At 36.5% G+C, this 27,986-nt stretch overlaps 1 protein-coding gene across 4 annotated transcripts; it reads right to left on the bottom strand.

Moving 5' to 3' along the window:
* Nucleotides 1–176: 176 nt before the first annotated feature.
* zeb1a (zinc finger E-box binding homeobox 1a) lies at nt 177–20,617 on the bottom strand. Of its 4 annotated transcripts, none has more exons than XM_059501378.1 (10): nt 20,481–20,617; nt 10,006–10,167; nt 9,568–9,615; nt 8,227–8,367; nt 7,947–8,149; nt 7,710–7,815; nt 4,730–6,363; nt 3,312–3,875; nt 3,047–3,215; nt 177–1,909 (listed from the first exon to the last, which is right to left on the bottom strand). In XM_059501378.1, exons 1-10 carry the CDS (start codon nt 20,536–20,538, stop codon nt 1,353–1,355), a joined length of 3,642 nt encoding a protein of 1,213 aa, XP_059357361.1. In that variant the 5' UTR covers nt 20,539–20,617; the 3' UTR covers nt 177–1,352. The 4 variants fall into 4 exon arrangements, with proteins under 4 accessions (XP_059357361.1, XP_059357362.1, XP_059357363.1 ...); XM_059501379.1 differs by having other exon boundaries at nt 3,047–3,212; XM_059501380.1 differs by lacking the exon at nt 20,481–20,617 and adding an exon at nt 19,261–19,513.
* Between the last annotated feature and the right edge of the window lie 7,369 nt (nt 20,618–27,986).

Genomic DNA, 27,986 nt, shown 5'->3' with positions numbered 1-27,986 from the left:
GCTGTGGGTGTGCAGAGCATCTCCTATGAACACAGACTGACACATTACAACATAAAGCCATGTGAAGATAAATGAAACAAAAGGTCAAACTGCCTTTTGAGGTTGACATTTTTTTTTCCCTGAAGTTTTTTTTGTTTTCATATGGTGTCATGATCGTGAAAAGTATGTTTCCAAACTTTTTTTTTTTACAGTTACAAATATTTTGAAGTGCTTATTACAAAACATTTTTAAATCAAATTCAAATCTGATTTGAATTATTATTCAGTTGAGTATTTCATTACAAGTGACCAGTTTTAAAATGAAAATAAGCATTCCTATGAATATTTCCATAATAATTTTTTTCTTATTTTTATGTAAATGAGCTATTAATAGTGAAGTGCAATTTAATTTCCTTCATTAGGCAGATAAACAATCAGAAGGGAAAACGAGGCAATGCAAACAACGACTTGCCTGATTAACATGACAAAAATACTCAATGGTATCTTAAACTTGAGGCATTAAGTATCTGTGGTTAATTTCAAAAGAAATGTCCAGGTCATATTTCACCCCAAAAATTTAAGTTAAAAATTATATTTTGCATCAAGAAAAGAGTCAAATTTAAAAAAGAGCATTTTTCATTGGATTTGGACATTTAAGCATATTAATGAGTTTTCATTACTGTGATGTTATTAAAAATACTGTAATCCAGTAATGAAAACCATTCTGTCTGGACACAAAAAGTTGCTTATTTTTTTCAGCATGAATTAAACTTTATGGTATAAATTAAAATCAATGTATATTTACAACTGTTTTAAAGTATTTTTTTAAAATGTATGTGATGGTCTTAAAAATAGCCTTCATTGTCTTCATGCAAAATATAAAAATTTTTTTCTTCTGATTTTTCAAGTGAAATATGACCCTTCTTGACAGTTTTCATGAGAACCCCCCCCCCCCCATAAGTAAACCAGTTATACCTGCAGTGCAGAATTTAGTTTTGTTTCTCAAAACTTTAAAATACTGATTTTCGTAAACTTCATTGGCAAATATAAAAGTATAGAAATCTGACTGTACAGAGCAACAAAAACACGTGAACACTGATAAATCGAGATACTGGGGGTGGTTAAGTAACGGAACAAAGCCAAACAACTGAAACTTTAAAGTCCTACGAAGTCTAGTTGAGTTGGAGTGTCTGGTTTCTCCTTCTTAAAAAAACAAGGAGATATTGTTTTGTATATCAGGCACACCTGGGTTTTATACACCGTAAAGAACTGAGACAGTTTCTGTTGCAACCGACGACTGTACGTTTACGATGAAGAGCTCATCACCTCTTTCATTAGTCTCACATGAGTGACTGTAAAAAGAGTGTTCATCCTTCAGTCCTCGGTTGCCATCTCTGTATTTTCTTCATTATTTGTGAGAACTGTGTCTTCCTCCTTTGATTCCTCCGTCTCCATAGCATCTTCAGCTTCCACAGTTTCCTCCTCCAAAGTGTCAGCATCTCCGATCTCCACTTCCATCACCATTCCTTCTTCCTCAGTCTCTTGCTCCTCAAGTCCTCGGTCCTGCTCTTCCTCTCCGCCACTCTCCTCCTCATCTTCGTAATCCTCTCCCACTCGCACCACTCTGATATCGCTCATGTCCAGAGCGATCAAATCCTCTTCCTCCTCTCCGTCGCTCTCTCTCTCGTCCGAGTCGAGCTGAGAGGGAGGAGTGGAGGTGCTGACCTGCTCCGGCAGCTCATGAGTGTCTCTCTTGCAGTAGGAGTATCTGTGGTTCATGTGCTGAGAATAAGAGCCCGAGTGAGAGAAGCGTTTCCCACACTTGTCACACTGGTAGGGCTTCTCTCCGGAGTGTAGTCGGGTGTGCTCGATCAGGTGGTGCTTGTGTTTGAAAGCTTTATTACAGATGCCGCACTCGTGAGGTCGCTTACCTGGAATGATGATGATGATGCAATACGATGAGGTTAGCATATTACCAGGTAAAGTGGCAGGCAAATGTATTGGGACACTTTAAAAATGTATGAATGCCACCGCATTAGATCAGGGGTTTCAAATGTTATTAGCTGAGATATAATATGATATCATATACTACTAAAGTAATACAGCTTAAATGGAAAAGGAAAGGAATAGTTATGTTTTACTGTGGAGTTGGAAAAATTATAATTCTTTCGTCTTAATTTCTCAGTAACGAGTTACTAGCGGAAATCTACGGTAATTTGTATATTTATGAATTATATCTATATATTTTATTATTCATTCAAAGATAATAACATTTATCAAAAGAAGTTATGAAATGTAATTACATTTTATGTTTTACTTGTTTACAGACTCAAAATGCAAATATCTTACCTGGTTGCATTTGCAAACAAATGTTATGTGTAACCAGGAGGTGGCGCCATATGTTTCATGTTTTTCTTCCCACCTTAATTGCAAACAGGTGTTGCTTGTTATCGTGATACTGGTATGACCTGAACAGGATGAAAGCTTACAGACTCTCTTCTCCTAACTCAGATGCTACATAGAATGTGTTACTGAGAATGCCTGGAATATGTTGATTATGGAGAGTTTTGTATGGAGCTTATGATTGTTTTTTTGTGTTTGGACAGAGTAAGGCAAGATTTTGTCAGCTTTTTGTTCTTTTCTTTTTTTTTTCTTAAGGAAAAGCTAACTGTTAGATTTGTTTTGTTATCTGAGGTCCCTCTCCTTTTTTATTTATTGTATTTATTTTCATCTTATTTAGTTTTTGTTTTATAATAATATTAATAATAATGTTGTTGTTAATTATATTGATTTATTTTTTGTTATATGAGGACCTGTCCCTCTCCTGATGAATTAAATTATTCCCCTGGTTTATCTTAAACTTTATTTTACTTTATCATTATTTTTACATTACCTATACATTATTATTATATACATATATATTTTATGTATCAGCATGTGTTTTATTTGGAAATCATTCCCAACACTTTAACTTTGCAGGCACCACCAGATGAGGTACAGGTATATTTATCGGACATGACTACATTTTTAAGTGTCCAATTAAGGTAAATCTTGTCATTTTTCCGTACCTGTGTGTTCATACTTGTGTCGCAGCAGTGAGCTGCTCTTCTGGAAGATTTTGTCACACAGATCGCAGGCGTACAGGCCACCGACAGTTTTCCTTTTCTTCTTCATTAGAGATGACTCTTCATCATTCTGGTCCTCTGACACACAGTCTGAAGCCGTGTCCGGCACCTTCTGAGGGAAAGACAGACAGAGCGAATGAGTCCGGAATGATGTCATCATGAAAGGTATGTGCAGAACCTAACGTTTGTGTGTATTTGTTGTGCTTACCGGACAGTTGTTGAGTATCACCTTCCCATTTGTGTCTGTCAAAGATTTGTCGGGTGTTGTGACACTGGGGTTGGTGGTGTAGGTGTAGGTGAGCTGAGGGATGAGGATGGTTCGTTTGTTACCGGATATTGCTGTGCTGATGCATGGAATACCACCTGGCTCTGCTATAGCAACCAGTGTTGGCAGTGACGCGGTCACAATGTTTAATGGACCCGTGCCAGCCTGCGTCACATAGATGGTGTTCCCTGGCAACAGTTGCTTCTTAAGGCAGGTGAGGTTGAGCGGTTCCTTTTGGGTAGAGACCGGCAGCTTAGTGGTGGTGCTGGCTTGAGCGGAGCTGGACTTGGGGAGCGAGAGATCCAGAGGCTCACACTGCAGCTCCTCCTCTACGTCTTCTGTCTTGACAATGATGAGATCATTGGTGGAGACACCGGTTGGAGGGGAGGCGGGTGAAGTGGCGCTTTCACTTTGGGTGTCTGCTGAGGTGTCGTCAGGGGGTTGTGTGGGACTGCAGGTGGCTTGGGTGGAGCTCGTTCCTTCAGGTGCAGCAGGTGGTGTAGTTTTCTTGGTCAGAAAAAGCAAAACATTCATATGTTTAGGAAATACACATTCATTTTCAAAAGCATCATTAATGACAACATTAAGAAAATGTCTTGGGCTTGACAAGATTATTACATAATTACTTGTGATTATTTCATCTAATAATCTGTGATTTTAACATACACTTTACAAAAAAATATTTTTAATCCAATTGCATTTTGCCATCCAAATATTTTTAGAAGCAAATATTGGAATGCCATAAAAAGTGAAAATATGAAAATAACAATTATTAACTTCTTATGTTAACTATTGTATTATGACATTATATTTGATTGAATAAAGTTGTTTATTAATAAGAAATATTAATATTTGTGAAATTTGTGATTGTGAAATATTATTAACATTTTAAATATTTTAATTCGTTTCTTTTTGAATATATTCAACATTGAAAACATTACTGCTTAATATTTCTGTATTAAATTTATTTGAAATATATATTTTTTAATATAAATGAGTCTTTACTGCTGCTTTTAATAAATTCAATGCGTCTTTGTTAAATAAAAATAAAAATATATATATTTTTTATGGTTGTATATACACCGTATATATACAGTATATATTTTTATTTCTAAATATTTAATTTAGCATTTAAAAATCTGTCATAATGTTTCAGAGCTTTAAAGAAAGACTTAACAGCTTCCTAAAATCCTAACGTTTTATCATGAATTCACCTTAGATAAAAATGAATTACTTTTTAAGGTGCATCTGTGTTAAGCATTTACTTAATTATGCAATGATTAGTATCTATTGTCAGAAAAGACAAAATTCATAATTGTGACAGCCCTATTTTACCATTATATAAAATGTTCTGTACATACCTCTTGATTGTTTTTCAGGTTGCCTGCAGTCTTGAGCAATATCTTCTTGGAGCGCATCTTCTGGTACCACTTGCTGACCGCCTCAAGAGGTAACTTGACTGTCTTGGCCACCTGAGACAGCTGCTCCTCACTAGGATCTTGGTTCTGACTGTAGGCCTTCAGAAGAGGAAGGAGGCGTTCCGCTGCTCCACTCTTATCCTTATCCAGTAGAGAAGTGAGAGATATAGTTGTGGGCGACGCTTTGGCGTCACTGTCTTCACAGTCTGAAGGTTTACGTTTACTCGAGGAGCTGTCGCAAAGCAGACATGTTGCGTAGTTATGGAAGTTATCTCCACAGGTGACTCCGCTGTGAACCGTTCCAGAGTGTGCCACTGCCTCAGTTGTTGCTGTTGTTTGTTTCCCTTCTTTATTTTTATCTGTTTGCATCTCGTTCTCATCTTCACTCTGCATTTCGGCCTTGATCTCGGACGGAGAGGCCGGTTCGGTTTTGATTATGATTTTTGGTGGTGCGTTCAGGTTTTGTTTTTCACATCTATCCTCCATCGAACCTGTATTTTCCGTTGTCTCCTTCTCTGCTGTTGGAGTGTTTGTAGTCTTCTCTGGAGTTGATTTAGTCTCAGTGCTCTGTATGTTGGAACTAGGGACAGGTATTTGTCGAACGACGAGGCTCTGTGTCCCATCAGCCCTTCTCACCAGCAGTAAAGTTTGCTGGGTGAGCTTTGGTTGTGCGGCCCGAGCTTGAACCAACCTGGCGGCCTGCGCAGGCGTTATCTTGATGATAGACGGCGGTTTGCTGAGGTTTCCGGTTTGGAATGGTTTAATGATGTTTACCTGTGTAGGTCTAGGTGTCCCTGATATTTGTGTTTCGGTCGAGTTGGACTGTACTGACTGAAGCTGCACCACGTTTGGCTGTGCAACATTGGTCGATTTTGCCTGCGCTATATTGGTTTGCGTCACTGTGGGCTGCGTTGTGTTCACTTTTACTGCTTTGAGTTGTGAGTCCAGCTGGGGGTTGTAATTGATGAAAATTTTGGCATTTCCGTCTTGTCCCACAACGGGCAAAGAGATGGCGGAGATCACCTGTGGTTGCGTTTGCTGCGGCTGCTGCTGCAACATGATGGCTTGCGGCTGCGCTGACACTTGACCTACGATTTTAGCGCTCGTTCCGTTTGCATTGGTGCTAGTCAACACCTGTCTGATGACATTACCATCCATCGCTGCGTTCAGCGCATTTTGTAAGTCACTTAAGTTAATACTGATTGGCTGGACAAGCCCGACAGTGGGCAGGACCAACGTCTGGATGATGCCTTGTGGAGGCGGGACTCCATTGGTAGTGGTGGAGGCTATTGTGGGTGTTGCTGGTGCAGGTTTGGGTTGCTGTTCGATAGGCTCCTGTTTGATCTGTTTCAGGGGGAGTTGCTCTTGCAGAGGTTTGTTGGTTATGTCCACCTTCTCCCTCAGAAGGATATGTGTAGGGTGAGAAACGGTAAGAGCCGTTTTCACTCCAGGTGTGCGAGGCAGGCCGTTGACCACAGGGGTCGCGCTCGCACACTTCTTACTGCTAATGTGAGAGCTGTAGGACCCCGAGTGTGAGAAACGCTTCCGACAGTTAGAGCACTCATACGGCTTCTCACCTGGATAAACACAGAGAGAAAGAAGCTTATGACTTCTAAGTATATGTAGTTGAACATGTTGGGGTCAGTAGGTTTTTGAAAGAAATGAATGCTTTTATTCAGCTAGGTTGCATTAAATGAATGTATGTCAGTTCCCACAAAAACTTTTTAAGTAGCTTTACACTGATTTTCAACACTGATAATAATAAGAAATGTTTCTTGAGCACCAAATTAGCATATTAGAATAAATTGTAGGGTCATGTGATACTGAAAACTGAAGTAATGGCTCATGAAAATTCATCTTTGACATCACAGGAATAAACTCTATTTTAGAATATTTTAAAATGGAAAACATATTTTAAATTGAACAAATATTTAACACTTTTAATAGTTTTTACTATATTTTTGATCAAATAAAAGCAGACTTTTGAGCTTTAGAGACACTTTTTTTAAAAACATTTAAAAAAATCTCACAAACGCCAAACTTTTATACACTAGTGTATACATTAAAAAAGTGCTCAGTGCTAACAAATAAAGCTATTTATTTATTTAGTTTATTTAAAGCAGCTTAATGGGAGATGTTTTATACTGTTAAAACTTGCATAATTAAACATTGTAAATAACATATTCTTAATATAATAATTTTACATAGTCCACATTTGTACATTTGTTAAAAAATAGAGGTTATTATAGAAGCTTGTTAAGGAAATTGTATATCTCACAATTGCTAATTTATCTCACAATGTAGCTTAAATATATATTTTTTTACCTCTAATTTTTTTAATGCGTTTCCATTTTTTTTCTTTAGTTTTTCAAAGCATACTGAAAAAAAAAATATTACTCAAACATTTGTTTTTGCAATTTCTTGGTGTTTCCCTCAGACAGCGTGAACATGTTATATTTAATGATTCAAGTATCATTCAGTTCATAATTGGTGGTGTGTTGCTTAACAATTCTTGTTTACTCAATAAACTTAGCAAAATGCAGGGCTAACCCGTGTGATGCAGGATTTTATAATCTAGGGTTACAAGTGATGCTAAAAATAAAGGTTAAAAGTGGAAAGTGAAAATTTTAAGTTGTTCCAAACCTGCCTCAATTTCTTCTGCTGAACACAAAAGAAGATATTAAGAAGGTTGTTGGTAACTAAACAGTTGTTGGTCCCCCCTGACTTCCGTAGTATAGAAAAATACAATGAAAGTCAATGGAGACAAACATTTTTCCAAATATCATCTTTGTTTTCAGTAGATGAAAGACATTCATACAGGTTTGTAACAACTTGAGGGTGTGTAACAATTTTTATTTTGAGTTTACAAAAGCGATAACTAGAGTTGCATCCACTGCCAGAATAATTTCTGTACTAAACTGACCACTGTGTATGCGTAGGTGCTCCTTCAGGTGATGTTTGTATTTGAAGGCCTTGGAGCATTCTGTACACTTGAACTTTCTGTTTCCGCCTGACTGAGAAGTAGTCCGCTGAAAAGAGACAGACAGGAAAAGGCCGTTTGAAAGCGTTTTTGAGTCAACACGCGGCTGTGAACAAAAGCTCTGTGTGATTTCCTCCACAGAGGTGTGAACATTGTGAAGGTGTGAGAGCAGCGCCGTACCTGCTCCCGGATGTGTGTGTGTGAGGTCATGTGACGGACGAGCTGCGTGCGGTAGGTGAAGGTGTAGCTACAGAGGGAGCAGCAGTAGTTGTCCTCGTTCTTTTCATGGCGTAGTTTAATGTGATCCTTCAGCGACGTGTGACGCTTGTAATCGCGGGAACAGTGCGGACAGGTGTGCAGCTGCGAGAATGTGTCAGGAGTACCTGACAGACAGATGCTTAATTAAATACACTGTAGCCAAAAAAAGCAACTGAAGGAAAGACAAAAACTTGGTGGCTACCGTTCTCATCGTGAACCCCTCGCTCTGGCGTTCTCTGATGTTCCTCTGGGTCGTCTGAGTAAATATGCTCGGTTTCCGTCTGCTTTTCCTCACCGGCCACTTCATCGTCAGCACCATCTTCCTCATCAGTGACACACTCCTCTTTCAAACACACACAGGCAAATTAGAACAGGCTGATTTTCTCAGCATGAAATACAGGTGTTGGTCAAAATAATGTGAACACCTGGGAAATAAGCAATATGATATAATATTCAAGTCAGGTTACTTGTCTGGTTAGAGAAGAAGCTGAAGTCAGAGAGTACAGACAACTAAAAAATTGATTAAAGATCATCACAACATTTTTTCGCTGTTGCCTATCCATGCCCTTTTCCTTTTGGGTTGAAACATACACATAATGATATACAAAAAACAACCTGACTGCATCTTTGTTTAGTGAAACAATGTGAAACACGCATTGGGTTTAATCGAAACAGATTAACCTACACACAGACACTGAATTTTTGGGTTGGGTGGTAATGTAGCAGTCTTATGCAACTACAGTGTAATTATATTTGACTGGGAAGTGGGCCAGTATGGCCCACAAGGACCAGGTGACGCATTACGAATGAATAACGACCTGAGAGAGGAATGAGCTCACATACACCTGATCCAGCCATCCTAAACTAACAGACTCTCACAGACATGTCAGTTCAATTATTTTTCCCTGTACTAAAGTGATTCCAATCTCTTAGACTTTCCATGACAAGCAGGCCTAAGTAGAGTAATAAGCCAAGCCTTCCCTAGTTCTCAGCAACTCGAGTGAAACTGAAAACTTGTTACATCTAAAACTCCCTGTTGTTTTCTGCGCTGTGTCTGAATGTCCTGTCTTAAGCTGGAATATAGTGCATGCCATGCTCATATTGACTTTGTAAATACTAACAGAGGAAAAACTGGGCATCATACACTAAAAGACTGAGGAACAAACACTAGACTTTCAAGTTATTCCAGGCACAACAAACTCGAGCAGAAACATGCACTTCATTTCTGAGAAGTGAAAACAATATGTGTTCTAAAATCAGCTCAAAACATCATACGCATTTCATATCTTCTGACTGGATGAAAAATTCTGAAGCTAAAAAATCTCAATGCCCATCATATACTACATATTTTTGTGAAATCTGTCAACTTGGATTGCCCAAATCTGTTGTTTCTAGCACTGATCCCCCCAGACTGCATATTGGGGCAAATATTTGTGCAAAACTTAAATTAAGTGTATTCCAGTCTTTATACTGGCAAAGCCTAAGAAATCAATTAAAAATAATAATATAAAATTCATAAGAGTGGCTGTTTCACTAAACTGACCTTTGACACTTATTTCTTGTATTAAAGCATCTGGCCCCAGGCTGCCATCTGTTTAAAAGAATAAAATAAAAATAATACCTCAAGGTTTTGATAAAATCAATATATTATTAAAATTGTTTCAGAGTATTTTTAACGCTAGTAACCAGTTAACATTACTAGTTTGTTCTGATCATGAAATCAAAGAATTGTTTTTACAATAAACTTTCAGAAACGTCTCAATACCGCACTGAGGGGAACAGTTCACCTATCTAGTGATGAGTGCAGCAGCTGTATCAGACTCTGCACCACAAAAGCCATGCTGTGATAAGATGTTGTATATCAAACATTAGTCACTCTTATTCTTGCAACTTTCTCTCTTGCACAAATGTTTACATGGTTACGAATCAAAATAATTACATTAACTACATTAAGTTAATAATCTCTTATTGTTTTACTCACCGTCCTGTGTGCATGTATCGGAGAGCTTCCGTGCTGCTTTGAGCTGAAATACTGAGGACTTTTGGTCCGGATCGTCAGCAATACTGTCCTCCTCTACAATGTGCAGTTTGTCTTCATCGTCTGAATCTGAGGTCGCCTCCGGCACACTGCTCAAACTCCTCACTACATGAAAAAGAGAGAATGAATTAGTTAAGGATCACAGATGTTCCCGAATCCCAAATGAACAAAGATATCCTTACTCTTTTTGCACTAATGGCCATGTTTGATGCTGTTTAATCACATGTGCACATGTGCATGTGTTTGCAAACAGGACACTTGTTTGTTCTGTTCAAGCGGTGATGTGTCTAATCAGTAACAGCTGTGATTTTTGGCATAACAGAGGGTTCAAACATGTAAACACACACGCACACTCGCATACAGAAATATATGAAAATGCATACAATACAAGTTATAATCTGTGCCCTGAAGACAGGAAGTGAAATTCGGTTCATTTTAGATCAGTTTCCTGCAGCCTAGAAAAGCTTTCACCTGCTGTATGACATCATCAGAAACACAATAGTAAATGGAAAGACAATATAAAAATGTTTTTAATAGTACGTCATCACAGATTTTGACCTGGATTATTTATCTAAATCCAAGAACACTGGTTTTTAAAATGGCTTTCAATTGTGCACAAGAATATGAGCTACTGGAAAACTCATTTCTGATATGATTGTGTTTGTGCTTGTGCACAAGGCAGGATATGAAGAATACTTCCACATGTGCACAGATTTAAACATGTTTGGTTTCTATGGAGCTCATCCAGTTTCTTCTGCTGTCAGAATTAGAGGATGTCAACAGGAAGTGATGTAGAAGTGATCAGATTATGCAAAGAACAGTTCCTGTTTAAGGTTTCTGTTCCTTGAAATTACCTACACAAAATAATTTCACATACCTGTGCATGCCAGAACTGAAAATTATGAATTTCTGCCACACAGATGGAAAAATCATTCATTCTAACAGCTGATTCAGATCACAGCTGAATATCTGGCCCATTCAGTAGACAGCTGAAAACATAGTATTTATTTCTGTCTGTTCTTCACACAATGCTACTGTATCAGAAGTGCATGAGTTATACACTGCTTTTTGTGTCTCTTTTGGAGCCTGACTTTTTCTGGACTCCTTTATACTTCCACATTTTGACTGTTTGGAAACAAGCAGCGTAAACATTCTTGAGAAGATCTCCTTTTGTGTTCCACAGAATGGAAGTCATACAGGATTTGGACATGAGGGTGAGTAAATGACAAGAAGTTTTGATTTTTGGGTGCACTGTAAAGGACACACACACACACACGTGCAGTCTTTTTGGGTGTGTTTATAGTGCAGCACCTGAGCAGACAGTGCTGGCAGGTAGAACCGTTTGAGTGTGAACTCAATCAACACAATCAGGTCACCATGGCAACCTCAATTTCATGTGTCATTTCCTGGGATGAGGTGATTTGGCTTGTTATAGAGTGCACCTGCCACCATATGCACACATACGCACACAAACTCTGAATTCATGCAGGAGAATATGGTTTCAAATAGGAACACCTGATATTCTGAAGGATAAGCAACTGAAAACACAAATAAACAACTTAGCGCACAGTTTGCATAGAAGAGCATGAGAACCTTTTAAAAAAAAAATATATATAAAAATTTGGTTTAATACAAGATACAAGACAATGGCCCAAGACATCTGTGTATATAAGCAATTTGTTTGAACTTTCTATTCAGTCATACAACTGTTTTCAACTTTAATAATAAAAAACGTTTCTTGAGCATCAAATCCGCATATTAGAATGATTACTGAAGGATCATGTGACACTTAAGACTAGAGTAATCATCAGAAATTCTGTCATCAGAAATATTTTTTAATGTTATATTACAAATTGCAATGATATTTTACAATATTATTGTTTTACTGTATTTTTGATCAGATAAATGCAACATTGTTGTGCATATTTCTTTAAAATTTGAACAGTATGTTTTCAACTGATACCAGATTATCTTGATTTTTTTTTAATGTTTATACAAGCATATGTATGTTTATACATGGTTGAGTGCATATGCATATCCAGTTTATAAACTGGGGAAATTTAGTATCTGTCAATAAATATAAATATCTATGATGTGAAACGGCTTTATCTTTTTCTTATAGTAAATTCAATCACCAAATAAAATGTGAAATGTAAAAATCTTTCAAATCATGCTCAACTGAATAAATATATTTTAATGTTCGTGTTTGTGTACAGTAGAGAAAAGAGAAGGAAAGATGACAATAACTATCTCTATGGCATGTAATGTGTGTGTGTGTGTGTATGTTGGGACATAATCAATTTAGAGTAACTTGGGAGCAGTGGTCACCAGCTCTTTTGGTTAATAAGAGTCCATATGCACACTATATGAGCCACGTGAGACCAATTAAACACACTGTACCGTCTACCGGTGTGTTTTCTTTTTTTTCTCATCATCCATGTAAACTCATTCACCAACATATCACTGCTTCCTTCTATCACACAAACACAAGTCCCTCCCAATCCTCCCCCACCCTAAAAAAGAAAGAGAAAAGCCCTCCTCTTTACCCTGAGAAACTTTCCCCCTGCGGTACAAAGAGGCGGCAAACCGCCGGGAGAGATTAGCATGCAAAAAGAGATGCTCAGCAGTCACAGGCCCCCCACAAACACAGAGCGAAATGTGAAAAGCTCTTTAATGCCCTCTGTATCCCTTTTCTATCAACAGGGAAGTGTGAGATGAGCTCAGTGCTACAGGTGCTTGTTTTGTCTTTGCTTGTCCCATGCATACATGCATTCAGCCACCATACATTAACTAATGCATTACAATATACTTGATTGTTATAAATGTAAATTGACATTTTAGGGCTCTTTTGTATTGTTTAGAAAATGTAATTCACCTCACCCTGTAAACATATAAGATATTCTACTTTATCAGAAATATAATATTAAAACTAACAATAGAGCCCGACCGATATATCGGCCGGCCGATATTATCGGCCGATATAAGCTAATTGCATTTAAATCGGCATCGGCATTTATAACGGCCGATGGAACATGAGAAACAGAGTCTCATGCTTCACTCATTTTATGAGTGTTGCATAGTGTGCCCACCAGAGGGAGCTCTGCAGCTCCAGAGTTAACAACAGCGCCAGAAGTCCACTACAGAAGAAAGCGATCAACTGTTTTGACGGTGAGTCTGTCGTTCGTCATGTGAAATGATTGTAGATTTAGTTCATACCCTGTATATAAAAACTGTGTGGTAGTTCTAGCTAACGGTCCTATCATTATTACTTCTAAATATTCTGTAACATCACTTACAGCCGCTAATGCATTGCTATATTAGATTAGCCACAAAGCTAATACCATGTTTATCAGTGGAAGAGCGCGAACGTTAATAGGAGGTCAAACTATAACGTTAGCGTTTAACTTATTCTTATTCTATTGCGGTGTGTTTCCCACATAATGACCGCGTAATTGGGCCTTTCACACAGTACGCGGTATGCACGGCGCTTGCCGCTGGGCTCAGCGTTGCCCCTTCAGATACAACGCGATTTGCGCTGCGCTATGGCATAGGCGGAGTTTTAAAAACGTTTAGCGGGAGCTCTTTCATAGTCTGTTCCTCCTCCTTTCGGTCAGCAGCAAACATGTATCTGTCCCGTTGTAAGAAGCGAGCGATAGTGCTAGTCCTGCTGATGAGAATTAAGAGAGAAGCAAGGAAGAAGAGGCTACCCTCAGGTCCAGAGAACAATTTGGTGAATTCAGGCTGGTTACGTTACTCTAACGCTAATAGCTTCCTTTTTAGCAGGCCCCTTAAATGCTTGCTATTAACTTGTTTGAAGGTGGTTCTTCTCAAAATTGACAGCGGTGTGTTCATGACACTAACGTTAACCATTCAACTTCGAATTGATTCCGTAATCTTCCGGTAATAGTAGGCAAGACGATGTTTTGATTCAGACTGCACAAAGAGAAGAGGAGAAGATATACGGGTCTGTTGTGAATGTGTCTGTGAGAGCAAATATAGTGTAGTTACAGTAACTACAGTAGGTGCGTCAGAAATGATTAAACCAGAGGGGACATGTAAATAAATGTGAGCTGAACAAGCGCTTTTTTTTTTTTTTTACATATTGTTTCAAAGCAGCTTTACAGACATAACAGGAAAATGTTGAAATAATATTGTTAAATATAAGTAGGTAATACCTATTGCTTGACAAATAAAAAAATATATATATATTTCTAATTTTTGCCTATGTAGGAGATCCCAGTTTATTATTATTATAATTCTAATGATGACATGAGTAATGATACATGGTGATATTATTAATACACATGCTTATTCTTTCTCAGTCTCTTTCTGCCTACAGATGGCTGAAAAAGGTGAGTGCTGTAGCAGCAAAGTGTGGGACTACTTCTGCAAATACTTTAACTTTAGTATTATAATTTATTTACAGTAAACACACAGACTGTTAAAACCAGCTTCAACTGGAAGAAAGTAAAAGTGTTAAATGTTTAAAACCAGACTGTTTTTTGATCATTAAAAAATATATACTTTTGATGTGCAATTGTTTTGTCATTGAGACTGTAATCTAAGGCTTTTTTTTTTTAACATAGTCCATTCTGGAAAATGGTTTATACAGCCCACATACATAGAACAGGCAGATATTTTGCTATTGAATGTTGTGTAAATGCAGTTTATAGGAAATGGGTCTAATATCCAGATTATTTTTTAAAATCAAAATATCGGCTTATAAATCGGCTCTTTTCGAGTTAATATCGGCCCCCAAAAATCCATATCGGTCGGGCTCTAACTAACAAGACATAAAATTACCATAAAACAATTTCAGATTATTTTGTGGTGTTAATGATAAAATAACTGACAATAAATCTGTGAGAAATGCAATTAAAAAACTATTATATATCATCTTATATTGTGTATAAATATATAAGCTTCTTATATGCTTAGATATATATATATATATATATATATATATATATATATATATATATATATATATATATATATATATATATATATATATATATATATAAAATAAACTATTCTTCTTTTCCATCTTTATGACCCTATAACTCTAGCACTCTCTATTTTAATTATATTCCTTAAAAAAACTTGCCTCTTTTAGACTTGCCCTCTATTAATTTACTAACTGCTTGTTTTCTTACATTAAAATAAATAACAGTAGCTTCTTTAATCTTTTTGCATTCTGTTTGTTTTCTTTTTATTTATTATACAAATAACAAAAACAAAAAAGGCATCTGACACCAACTCGTTCTATTCTTTTTCAGTTCTATCGGTTTCATTATATAATTATAAACAACAAAAAAAACCTGCGTTAAGCTAACTGATACTTGTTATAGCACTTGTGTATCATTGCTCTTTTGTTGTTTTTGATTGCTTCCATTGTCCTCATTTGTAAGTCACTTTGGATAAAAGCTTCTGCTAAATGTAAATGTAAAATATGCGTGCACACACACACACACACACACACACAGTACTATATATATTACATCTATGTATGTACATGTATAATTAATGTATAGTTATACAAGTGTAATCAATTTTAGATATGTTATTACTAGGCAAGAATATATAATTATATTCTCTCTCTCTCTCTCTCTCTCTCTCTCTATATATATATATATATATATATATATATATATATATATATATATATATATATATATATATATATTGGTGTGTGTTAAATGTATATTAATTATGTGTTTTTAATTATCATTAACACTAGAAATTAGGGCTGCATGATATTGGGAAAAAATTACATTGCGATATTTAATTTTTCTGCGATATATATTGCGATATGAAATCTAATCTAATTTTTTCTTACAAGCAAAAATGGGGTGAGCACACTTACATTCTCATTTTAAATGATTTAAACATCAGAGTATTATTTAAATTGGAGTAAATTATTTGTTTGTAACTTTAGGATATGGTTTGAATTGTTAACATATTAACTAACATGAACTTACCACAAGCAATACTTTTGTTACTATATTTATTAATCTTTGTTTATCTTAGTTTATAAAAACACAGCTGTTCATTGTTTGGTAATGTTTCTTCACAGTGCATTAACTATGTTAACAATTACTGTACAACTTTTGATTTCAACAATGAAGGCTATAGCCTAAATGTTGAAATTAACAATGTTGTAGAAGTGCAGTTTAGTAATAGTAAATGTTAAACAATGTAGTTAAATAGTTTAATAAATAGAACATTATTGTAAACATTATTGATTTTTTTATACACCAATTCAGACATCTCGTGAGTTCAGTGTTGGACAGGTCAGTTGTTTAAACCATTCATTAAATTGAATCGGTTCAAAGGAATCATTAGTTCGCGAATCAGATGTGTACTTGTGTAATTATCTCTGCAGTTTAGGATATCGCACAAGATTTGACAACCAAGAAAACATTTCATCACTGGATAGTTTTTTTCTTTTTCTCTACACCATCGTGTCAATTGATTTTGATTAATATGCGCGAGGAAGAGAGAGCAAGACAGCGCTCGTGTTGTTTAAAGACGGTGAAGGTGAGTGTGCGCGCACGCGCGGCCGGGGCTCTCTCGTGCGCGCTCTCTCTCTCTCTGCTCGTTCTTATATGTGCCCTTTTAAACTGACAGGACTTAAAAACACATGCAAATTATAAACTTTCACTCTATGATGGTTAAGCTGTGCAATTAATTCGCGAATCACATTCGTCAATGGCCGGGGAGCAGCTGACCTGTACAGTTAATAAATAACGGATCAACTACGACAGCCTACATCGCACATCCTGCGATGTGACTATCGTGGATTCGTAGATCACGATATCGATGCTTAAACGACACATCGTGCAGCCCTACTAGAAATAAACATTTACATATATATACAGCGGGGACAATAATTACTTGTTCCCCTGCTGGTTTTGTAAGTTTGCCTACTTTATGGTAGGTTTAATTTAACATATAGAGACAGAATACCTACCAAAAAATCCAGAAAAAACACATTATATAAAGGTTATAAATTGCTTTGCATTTCAGTGAGTGAAAGAATATTTGATCCCCAACCAAACCATGACTTAGTACTTTGTAAAAAAAAAAAAAAAAAAACATTGTTGGCAAGCACAGAGGTAAGATGTTTTTTTTGTTGGTCACCAGGATTGAACACATCTCAGGAGGGATTTTGATCCATTCCTCTTTACTGATCCTCTCTAAACACTTGAGTTTTTTTACCGTTGTTTGGCAACTTAAAGTTTCAGCTCCCTTCACAGATTTTCTATAGGATTGAGGTCTGGAGACTGGCTATGCCACTCCATGACCTTAATGTGCTGCTGCTTTTGTTGCCTTGGCGGTATATTTCATATATATATATATATATATATATGCTTGGAAGACCCATCCGTGACCCATCTTCAGTGTTCTGGCTGAGGGAAGGAGGTTCTCGTACAAGATTTTAAAATACATTGCCCCGACCATTTGCCCTTCAATGTGGTGAAGTCATCCTGTAACCTTAGCAGAAAAACAGCCCCAAAGCATAATGTTTCCACCTCCGTGCTTGACTGTAGGGATGGTGTTCTTGGGGCCTTGTGTAGATCTACAGTCTTGTCTCTGACATCCTTTTACAGCTCTTTGTTCTTGCCCATAGTAGTGAGAGAGGTTGGAATGGAAGATACAGATTGTGTGGACAGGTGTCTTATACACCTAACAAGCTGAAATTAGGAGTAACTTCTTAAAGTGACAGGACTAATCTGTGTTCCACATGGGCAAATAACCAATCTGTGGGAGCCAGAATTCTTGCTGGTTGGTAGAGGATCAAATACTTATTTCACTCATTGAAATGCAAATCAATCTCTAACCTTTATATAATTAGTTTTTCTGGATTTTTTTGGTTGGTATTATTTCTTTATCTGTTAAAATAAACCTACCATAAAAATTCCAGACCCTTCATTTCTTCGTAAGTGGGCAAACTTACAAAATCAGCAGGGGATCAAATAATTATTTTCCCCACTTTATATATATGTACACACACACATATAGTATAAAATATAAAAAACACACAGTGAAATCTTAAAACAAGAGAATCATCCTGACCCGACAGAAATGATAAATGTTAACATGTGTGGCTTTAAAGGTCAAAGGTTGATCGAGGGTCATGAATGAGCAAGGGAAAAACAAAAACCTTAATGTCTTCCTGTAAAATACCACAGATGCAAAAAAAGAAACTACTAGGCCTATCTGTATGCCATTTTTTTCTTTCTGTATCTCACTTGAGATGTGCGTGAGAGTGTAAACTGCAACTGAACCAATGAAAAAGAGTCTCGAAAGGACCGTGTGACCTCATTTCCGTGCTGTGACTACCTGGGTCTCTGGAACATGTCAAGCACGAGAACCAGCGGCAAGAAAAATGAAAATAAAAGCATCACTGCTCCTAGTGCTTACGTCACACCGGCCGTTCATCACACAATACATCCGTCCGCACCAAAAAATAAGTAAATAAATAAAAACCCGGTTTGCTGTGTATTCTTATAATATTTAATAACCAATTCATATCACACGAAACATCCACAACATGTAACATAACAGAGACTAAACTGTGAGAATACACTCGGTAACGATGGGCACAGTGAATCTGCGCCTCTATACCTTAATCCTAACGTAACCTTTGTTTCCATACAAAGAACGTGTGCTTTAAACGACGAATCCCCACAAAACAGCTTAAATCAGGTGTTTATGCTATGTTAAAACAGCACACTTAATAAAAAACGCCAATGAAGGCACCTATGTAGGTGTTTCGTCACCTATCCTACCTGGCTCGACTCCGACTCGCGCGAGCAGCAGCCCCGCCCTCACTGCAGCAAATAACGGTCCACACCGCCATTACACAAATAAAGGTACCTTACGGAAAAAATGACCTGTTTGACTTCTGACCAGTAATACGACGGAAAGCACAACTAACAATCAAATTACCCACTATATCTTTCGTTCCCAACCACTTTATGGCAGCTGAAACTGGACTCCTGCGCGAAAATAAAAACAAAAACAACAAAACCTGCGTTCTAGCAACGAGCGTACAGCGTAATATTACTCCGTAGTAACGTTATATGAAATCCAAATAAAAGGTAATCGGTTATCACTGTGAGCGATGCTGACGACATGCACGTCTGCCATCAAACACCATCATCTTCTCTCTCTCTCTAACGTTAACGTTACCTGCAGAAGTTGCCATTTGCTGTAGCGTGCGCTGGGCGACTCTCTCGCGCTTGGCTCGGGCAGATACCGTTTCACACACCGATTCCCTTCCACCGTCTGGGCAATCACGGCTCTGGACACGCGAGGAGGGCGATGAACGGTAAAGGAGGACATTGGCTCGCTCCGTTGTCTCCTCACCGTTCAGGTGGTAAACACGTTGACGGCTCCTGAGCGTGTTACGTCGCGAGCGGATCCGCGCTCGTTGTCACACGCACGCACGCACAGGAAAAGGTAGCCTGGTGCTCATAACTGCACGGCCGACCGAATTACCGGAAAGGTTATTTAAAGAGAAAGCAACGTCAAACCAGAAATCAACAATATCTATTCAGTGTTGGACGTGGATGTTTAGATAAGAAGTGGACGAAAGCAATATGCTCTTTTAAAATTACTTTAGTAAGAGATGCAGAGATGACTTCTTATGCTATTTCTCTGCAGACTGTAGCTTAACATTTCTTGCTCTGAGGAAATGGCAAAATCTAATTATATATTTAAATGGAACACTTTTAATAATATGGCAGAGTATTGTCTGTTATTAATTAAACTAAAGTCAAATCTATAACAAACATCCAGCTAAAGAAAGATCGCTAAGGGATTAAGGACGCTCTTAAAGGTATAGTCAAGAAAAAAAAAAATACTATATTATACTACTTCCTTATAGTCACTTATTGCAAATTTTGCAATGCAAGTAAATGGTTACTGAGACTGTCATTCTGCTGAACATTTCATAGACATACGTTTGAAAACATGTTAAATGATAACATAATTTTGGGGATGAACTGTACTTTTAAGTGTTTTGTTAGATTTGTGAGCAACAACTGTCAAGAATCCCAATAAGAGACGTCATTTGAATGCAAATAAAAGTGTATGCTTTAGTGTTGTCAGTACTCTAGTTTTGAATGAGTGTAACACCATTTGATTCACTCTACAAGTTTTTGATCAAGCAAATTCTAAAATAAAACGAAACGCGAGTCGTTCCGTATAACGGTCCGGACAGGCTCAGGTATACGGGTGCAGCACACTGGTACAACCCAGCCCTTTCCCATAATACACAACTTCATAAGTCGTCATTAAACTAGTCCAAAGATGGGGAGAAAAATAAAACAACCGGATGATTTTTAAAGCAACTTCTCGGCCTTTCCGTTCTCGTGTGTGTGTGTCTGGTTTCAGCCTGTGGGACTCACCGTTGTTGCGTCGCGTCTGTGTCTGTTTTCTGCGCTGGCACCTGGGGCCATCCGCCATTATTTTTGCACTGTGTCTGAACAGTCTATGGTCTGAACTCTGCCTCGCGAGTTGAGCCCCAGTCCCCCCCCTCGGTTACCCCCTCTCCGCACCTGCTTTACGACATTCTGCTTTACGACATAACCTTTTAATGCAGTGAGAACACCCATAGACAGTAAGAGGGAACACCTCTTCTCTGACGCACCCCCCGCCTCCTGTGTGCAGCTAACCACTTCTTCAAACCCGGGGCAACATTCTATATGTGTAATAAGAGTTTATTACATTAAGAATCAAGCGGACAAAAATAGTTTAGAGGGCCGTTTACGATTAACAGGGAATAAGATTATTGTAATATCGGGAGCGCCCCCGACAGGCTGGGAAGTCTGATGACGTAGTTTAAGTCTTTAAATTCTGGTTAAATGTTAGTGGTCTTCCGTGCAGAGATTTTGCTTATTGTTAAATCTCTTATGCACATTGATGATAAGAAGAATAACAAGTTTATTAAGGCTTGTGGTGATATTATACTTAAAGAATGATTTTTCCTGTATTTTTCTTTTTTCTGTTACTTTTTTTGTTATTGTATGTCAATGCAGTGTTATTTTGTATTTGTATTTTTTATTTGTATTTTTTTGTCTTGCAATTAAAATGTCAGTGCCTGTGCAACATAATGAAAGTAGTGTGACACGTCCGATGCACAGAAGTTCAGTTGTTTTCTGTCTTTCATAAGCAAAGATACTGGGGTTGGCTGGATTAGGTTTTTATTATTATTATTATTATTAAATATTGGAATATATTGATCCACACTCACTGAAATGAACTGTTTAAAAGATTAAAACCTGGATGAGGTAGACCCATCGTTAGTGAACATGTTCTCCAAATATTCATATTAGGATTCGAAAAATATATTTTTTTTTAACGGATGATTCTCAAAATATTACATACGGTCCTCCTCAAATCCTATTCTAAATGTGTGGATGCTATGACAGGCTGCAAAACATTTTTGTGATAAAACATAAACTAAAGATTATGACTTACATATCATAAATTATGTTAGTTGATATTAAAAATATGATTGTCAGGCAGACGTGTGGTGTAGAGTGGTTTCAAATGAATGTTTTCATCTTCTCTGTTGGTTTTAATTTTAACACCAAGCCCACAACAAAACTTTATTCTCGTGCCTAATTTACTCGGAAAGTGGACTGTGCTGTCCTCTGCTGGAGGAGATACTCTCCTGCATCTATGTCATCAATTAATTATTACCTATTATGCCACAGGTTCGACTTTTTATGTCATAATAATTTACACAAGCATGATTTTTCTTAAGTATCAGAAATGTGCTTCGATAAATTAGAGTATTGAAAAAAAACATACCATTATTATCATTAATAAAACAAAAAAATATATTTTATATTTCCTGTTGTGATGTCGTTTATAGAACGCTTCCGGAATGTGATAACGATCAGCAATGTAATGTATTCTACATGTGTAATACGTGATGACGTAAGCTGTAGGTCATGATGGTAAACCGTGCAAGGGAAGTACGACGGAGGTACGGAAGTGATAGTGAATAAAACACATCAGTTCAGTTGACATCTGTTGCAGTCTGAATTTATTACAAGACAAACGATAATACATGGTGTCAGAAGTTGTAAATGCAAAGAAAGAAGAATGGCACAGTTACAGCCACCATCGAACCTATGTCTACAAGGAAACCTAGCCGAAAACTGGAAGATATGGATTAAAAAATTCGACCTGTTCCTAACGGCTAGCGGTATCGCGGAAAAATCTCAAAAAGTGCAGTGCGCCACATTTCTACATGTCGCGGGTGAGGAGGCAATTCAAGTTTTCAATACTTTTGAATTTGGTGATGAAGAGAGAGACAAAATCAACGTTCTCAAACAAAAGTTCAAAGACTATTGTGAACCAAGAAAAAAAATCTACCTTACATCCGTCACATTTTCTTCACGAGGGCTCAAGGATCGTCGGAGAATATTGACTCCTACGTCACGGACCTAAAGAACAAAGCCAAAGACTGTGAGTTTGGAGAAGGGGTTTGAGAGATTCTGTGAAGCGTAAAGCTCTTTTTCTTTTTGGGAAAAAAATACAATACCGACTTCTGTTTCTTCCAAGAGTCTCACTCAACTGCTAATGACTGTAACTTCTGGAAATCTGGTGATGTTCTACATTATTACTGTGACCCTTGTGGGCATTTTATTTTTTTGGTTCTTTGCACTAATAACATTTTCATTTTTTTGATTAATGTGTATGGTTACAACTCTTCAAATGAAAACAGAGCTCTTTTTGAGGTGATTGAAAACAAAATTGCCTTATGGCTAAATAAATATCCATCTGGTATAATTTGTATTGGAGGAGACTTTAACATTGCTCCAGATAATTTGCTAGATCGTATGCCACCAAAGAACACTCCATGTAACTTGTTATTAAAAACCTTTATGGAGAAATATGACTTAACAGATATCTGGAGACAAAAATATCCAACTAAAAAAACATATACTTGGTGTAATGCTGATTTCTCCAGGCAATCAAGAATAGATTTTTGGCTTACGTCTAGGAATGTTGACTTACAAAGTATCTCTGTTGAGATAATTCCAACCCCTCTTACTGACCATAAAGCAATTTTTCTCAATATGCAGATATCCACTTATTATGATCCTGCAAAATCATCTTATTGGAAACTCAATAATTCTTTGCTGAAAATCGAATCAGTAAAAATAGAGATTACACGTCTCATTAAGTATTTTTTTAAAAAGGCTAATACAGAAAAATTATATTGCACTAATTGGGAACTCTTTAAATTTGAGGCTTCAAAATATTTAAGACATGTTGGCAGTCATCTTGCTAAAGTTAATAAAGAACAGGAAGATATAATTATATTTGGAATTACCTCACTCCTAAACAAAGGGTCTAATAACTTTTCAGATATAGATAAAGCAAATTTGGCAGAATTACAAAGCAAACTAGACAACATCTATAAAAAAAAAGGCTGAAGGAGCCTTTATAAGGTCTAGGAAAAGATGGCTGGAGGAAGGTGAACAGAATACCTCTTACTTCTTTAGATTAGAAAAGAATCATGCAACGTTAAATACTATTCATCAATTAAAAATTAATGATAAAATATCCAAGGACCCTAAAGAGATTTCAGAGTATTGCTCCACCTTTTACTGTAATCTATATGCGTCACAATATGATGCTAAAGCCTCAAATGACTTCTTAAATTCAGTAGAAGTGAATAAAAAAATAAATAATTTAGATAAGGCTGTGTGTGACCAACCTATTAGTTTAGAAGAAATAATCAATTCAATTCATAATTTAAAAAATAATTAGTCTCCTGGAACTGATGGTCTCACCTCAGAATTTTATAAGTTATTTGCTGAGCAACTAGCCCCTTTTCTTCTTTCAGTTTTTTGTGAAAGTTTATCTAAGTCCAGCCTCCCATCTACCATGACTCAGGGGTTAATTACCCTTATTCCTAAGCCTAAAAAAGATTTGACTATAATTGATAATTGGCGGCCAATTAGTCTTTTGAATAATGATTATAAATTAATTGCTTCTATATTTGCAAAAAGAATTAAATATGTATTAGAATATATTATAGATGAAACTCAGTCAGGTTTTATGAAAAACAGGCACATTTCGAAAAATGTAAGGTTGGTTTTAGATACATTAGATTATTCTTATTTGATTGATGATAATAGTTTTATTTTATTCTTAGATTTTCGCAAAGCATTTGACACTGTGGAGCATCTTTTTTTATTTTCTTCTTTAAAGGTTTTTGGGTTTGGTGAGTTTTTTTGTGCAGCTGTTGAAACCCTGTATAATAATGCTAATTGCTGAATCAAACTCAAACATGGAACTACATCTAGATTTGATTTAAAAAGAGGTATTAGACAGGGTTGTCCTATTTCTCCATATCTTTTCCTGCTTGTAACTCAGTTATTATCTATGCATGTTAGAAAAAGTATTCTTAAAGGTATTTCAATTGCAAATAGAGATATTATTATAAGCCAGTTAGCCGATGATACAACCCTTTTTTTAAAAAATAGTGATCAAATTCCAATTGCAATTAATGTTATTAACAAATTTTCTTTTGCCTCTGGTCTCTATCTTAATGTCAGTAAGTGTGAACTAATGGCTGTTAAAGACTGTGATTTAACAAGTATTAGTAACATTCCTGTCAAGGAGAGTGTTACATACTTGGGTATCATTATTGTTAAAGACCAGCTGAAAAGATGTTCTTTGAATTTCAACCCCATAATAGACAAAACCAAAAAAATATTGATAAAATGCTATTTGATTTCTTATGGAAAAATCGCACACACTATGTAAAAAAGACTGTAATTATGAACTCATATGAGAATGGTGGCCTTAATTTTCTAGATTTCACCACAATGAACCATACCTTTAAGATTAATTGGATTAAGCATCACTTAAAAAAACCCCACTTCTGTTTGGAATTTTATCCCTCACTATGCTTTTTCAAATATTGGTGGTCTTAGTTTTGTTTTGTTGTGTAATTATAATATAGATAAAATTCCAGCTAAGTTATCTGCTTTCCACAAACAAGTGCTCCTATCTTGGTCACTAATATATAAGCACAATTTTTCTCCGCATCGCTGTTTCATCTGGAATGACAGAAACATTCTTTATAAACGCAAATCTCTTTTTTTAAATAACTGGTTTGACAACGATATTAAATTGATAAGTCAGTTATATAATAAAGAAGGAACACTCTTTTCTTATGATGAATTCCTTTCTTATTATAAAATACCAGTCACTCAAAAAGAATTTGCAATGGTTTTTGGTTCAATCCCTTCTGGTACACAGATGCTATTTAGAGGTATTGATAAAGACCATTCTCCCGGTTCAGTATCTTTTGATGTTACTAAATCTTATGTTGGTAAAATTTGTTTTTCATCATACCTCAAGAGTAATAATAGAGCTATTCGTACTCTTTTCCAAAAAGAAATTGTTACTGTGCCTTATATCTTGTCTCGCTGGGCCTCCTTATTAAATGGAAATTGTATTTGCTGGAGGAAAGTGTGGTTATTACCACAAAAGTATCATCTTAGAAATAAGATTAAAGAAATTTCTTATAAACTTATTCACAGATTTTATCCAGCAAGTCATTACTTACAAAAATTTAAAAAAGGTATAAATGTAAATTGTACTTTTTGTAATGAATATGAGGAAACTGCCTTGCACTTATTTTGGCACTGTGCATATTCAGTTACACTATGGGGTAAGGTCCAAAAGTTTATTAGGGGGAATATTCAGTGTTTAAAACATTTTTCACTCTTATGGGAGAATATACTTTTTGGTTTAACTGACTATCCTGACGAAAAAGAACAGTGCTTTTATTTAATTAATTTACTTATTCTGTTGACCAAATTTCACATACATAAATGTAAATTTAGCAATAAAAAACCCAATTTTATGGTTTTGTTAACTGAAATATGTATTTATATTGACAGTATCAGAGACTCTGTGAACAAAAAAGCTGTAAGAACTTTGAAAATTTGTAAATTTTACAATTTGTTTATTTGATTCTATATATGCGTGTATAATACTTTCCTCCCCCTGGCAATTGTTTTGTTTGTTGTAATTTGTATTTCCATTTTTTTCTGTTTCTTTTTTAACTTTTTTGTTTCTTGATAACATGTTGTATGTTATAATTTTTTCGAATAAAAAAAAAAAAAAAAAAAAAAGACTGAGTTTGGAGAATTGCATGATTCATTAATCAGAGACAGAATTGTTTGTGGCATTAAAGATGACACATTAAGAGCAAGATTGCTAAGAGAAGCAGATCTCACATTAGCAAAAGCTGTGGACATCTGTCGAGCTAACGAAATCACATCCAGTCAAATGAAAGCACTAAATGAAGAAGTAGACATGCACAAAATTAAAGCAGTAAAATTTAAACAGAGAATTAAGAGTATGCCAAGAGAAATGCAACATGACTCGAGTGAAAATACAAAATGCAGCAGATGTGGGTACAAACATGAACAGAGAAAGTGTCCTGCCAATGGACAAACGTGCAGACTGTGCAATAAGAAGAACCATTTTGCAAAAATGTGTCGAATTGAGCATAAACAGCCAAGAAAAATGCACACGCTTGAACAGACACAGGAAGACGACCAAAATATGTTCCTTGGCACGGTTGAAGTTCAGAAAAACAAATTGAAAACCATTCAATCTCTCACCACAGAAACGCAAGAAGATAAAATAAAAATGGTCAGAAGTGCTCAAGATAAGTGACTTGCAATTGAAATTCAATTTGGACACTGATGCAGAATGTAATGTGCTCTCGTTAAAAATCTACAATATGCTGGGCATAACGGAGAAGCTGAGTAAATCTACCTGCAAGTTACTTACGTACTCTGGACACCAGATGTCGCCATTGGGACAGACACAGCTCACATGTGAGTATAAAGGTGAAAAACAAAAGATTCAGTTCCAGATTGTTGAAAGAGATGCACCTGCTATCCTAGGAAGATCCACATGTCAAGCACTAGGGATGATAAAGAGGATACATGACGTTTCTGTTGATGATGATGGCATTCTGAAACAGTATGAAGATCTGTTTAATGGTCTAGGATGCATGCCAGGATATCACCACATTCAAGTTGTTCCGACGGTAAAACCTGTAGTACATGCTCCACGAAAAGTTCCTGTTGCACTGAAAGAAAAAATAATTGAAGAATTGCACAGGATGGAACAGATGAATGTCGTTGCAAGACAGACAGATCCAACTGATTGGGTGAGTAGCATGGTTACAATTGTCAAGCCAGACAAAATTTGAATATGTCTCGACCCACAAGATTTGAACAAGGCAATCAAACGTGAACACTACCCACTACTCACAGTAGAAGAGGTTGTATCCAACATGCCAAATGCTAAAGTGTTTTCTGTGCTTGATGCCAACCAAGGATTCTGGCAGATTAAATTGGATGATGACAGTTCCAAGTTGTGCACATTCAACACTCCTATAGGAAGATATAGATTCCTGCGTTTGCCATTTGGAATATCGTCAGCATCTGAAGTCTTCCAGAGAGCTGTAGTACAGATGATTGAAGATCTGGATGGTGTGATAAACATTGTGGATGATTTGCTGGTTTGGGGTGAAACGGTACAAGAGCATGATGCCAGACTGAAAAAACTGCTCCAAAGGGCAAGAGAATACAACCTCAAACTAAACAAAAAGAAATTTCAAATCCGAACATCACAAATCAAGTATATTGGTCATGTGCTGACAGCAGAAGGACTGAAACCAGATGAAGAGAAGGTGAGAGCTGTAGTTCAGTTACCTCCACCAGAAGATAAGCAAGCTCTTCAAAGATTTCTAGGTATGCTGCAGTATCTTGCCAAGTTTATTCCTAACTTGTCGGAAGTAAGTGCTCCAGTCAGACAACTGCTGGAGAATGATGCTAAGTGGTTCTGGGGAAGTGAAC

The sequence above is a fragment of the Carassius carassius genome, chromosome 20 (genome assembly GCF_963082965.1).
Source record: "Carassius carassius chromosome 20, fCarCar2.1, whole genome shotgun sequence".
Taxonomy (NCBI): domain Eukaryota; kingdom Metazoa; phylum Chordata; class Actinopteri; order Cypriniformes; family Cyprinidae; genus Carassius; species Carassius carassius.
This window is presented reverse-complemented; position numbering and strand designations above follow the sequence as displayed.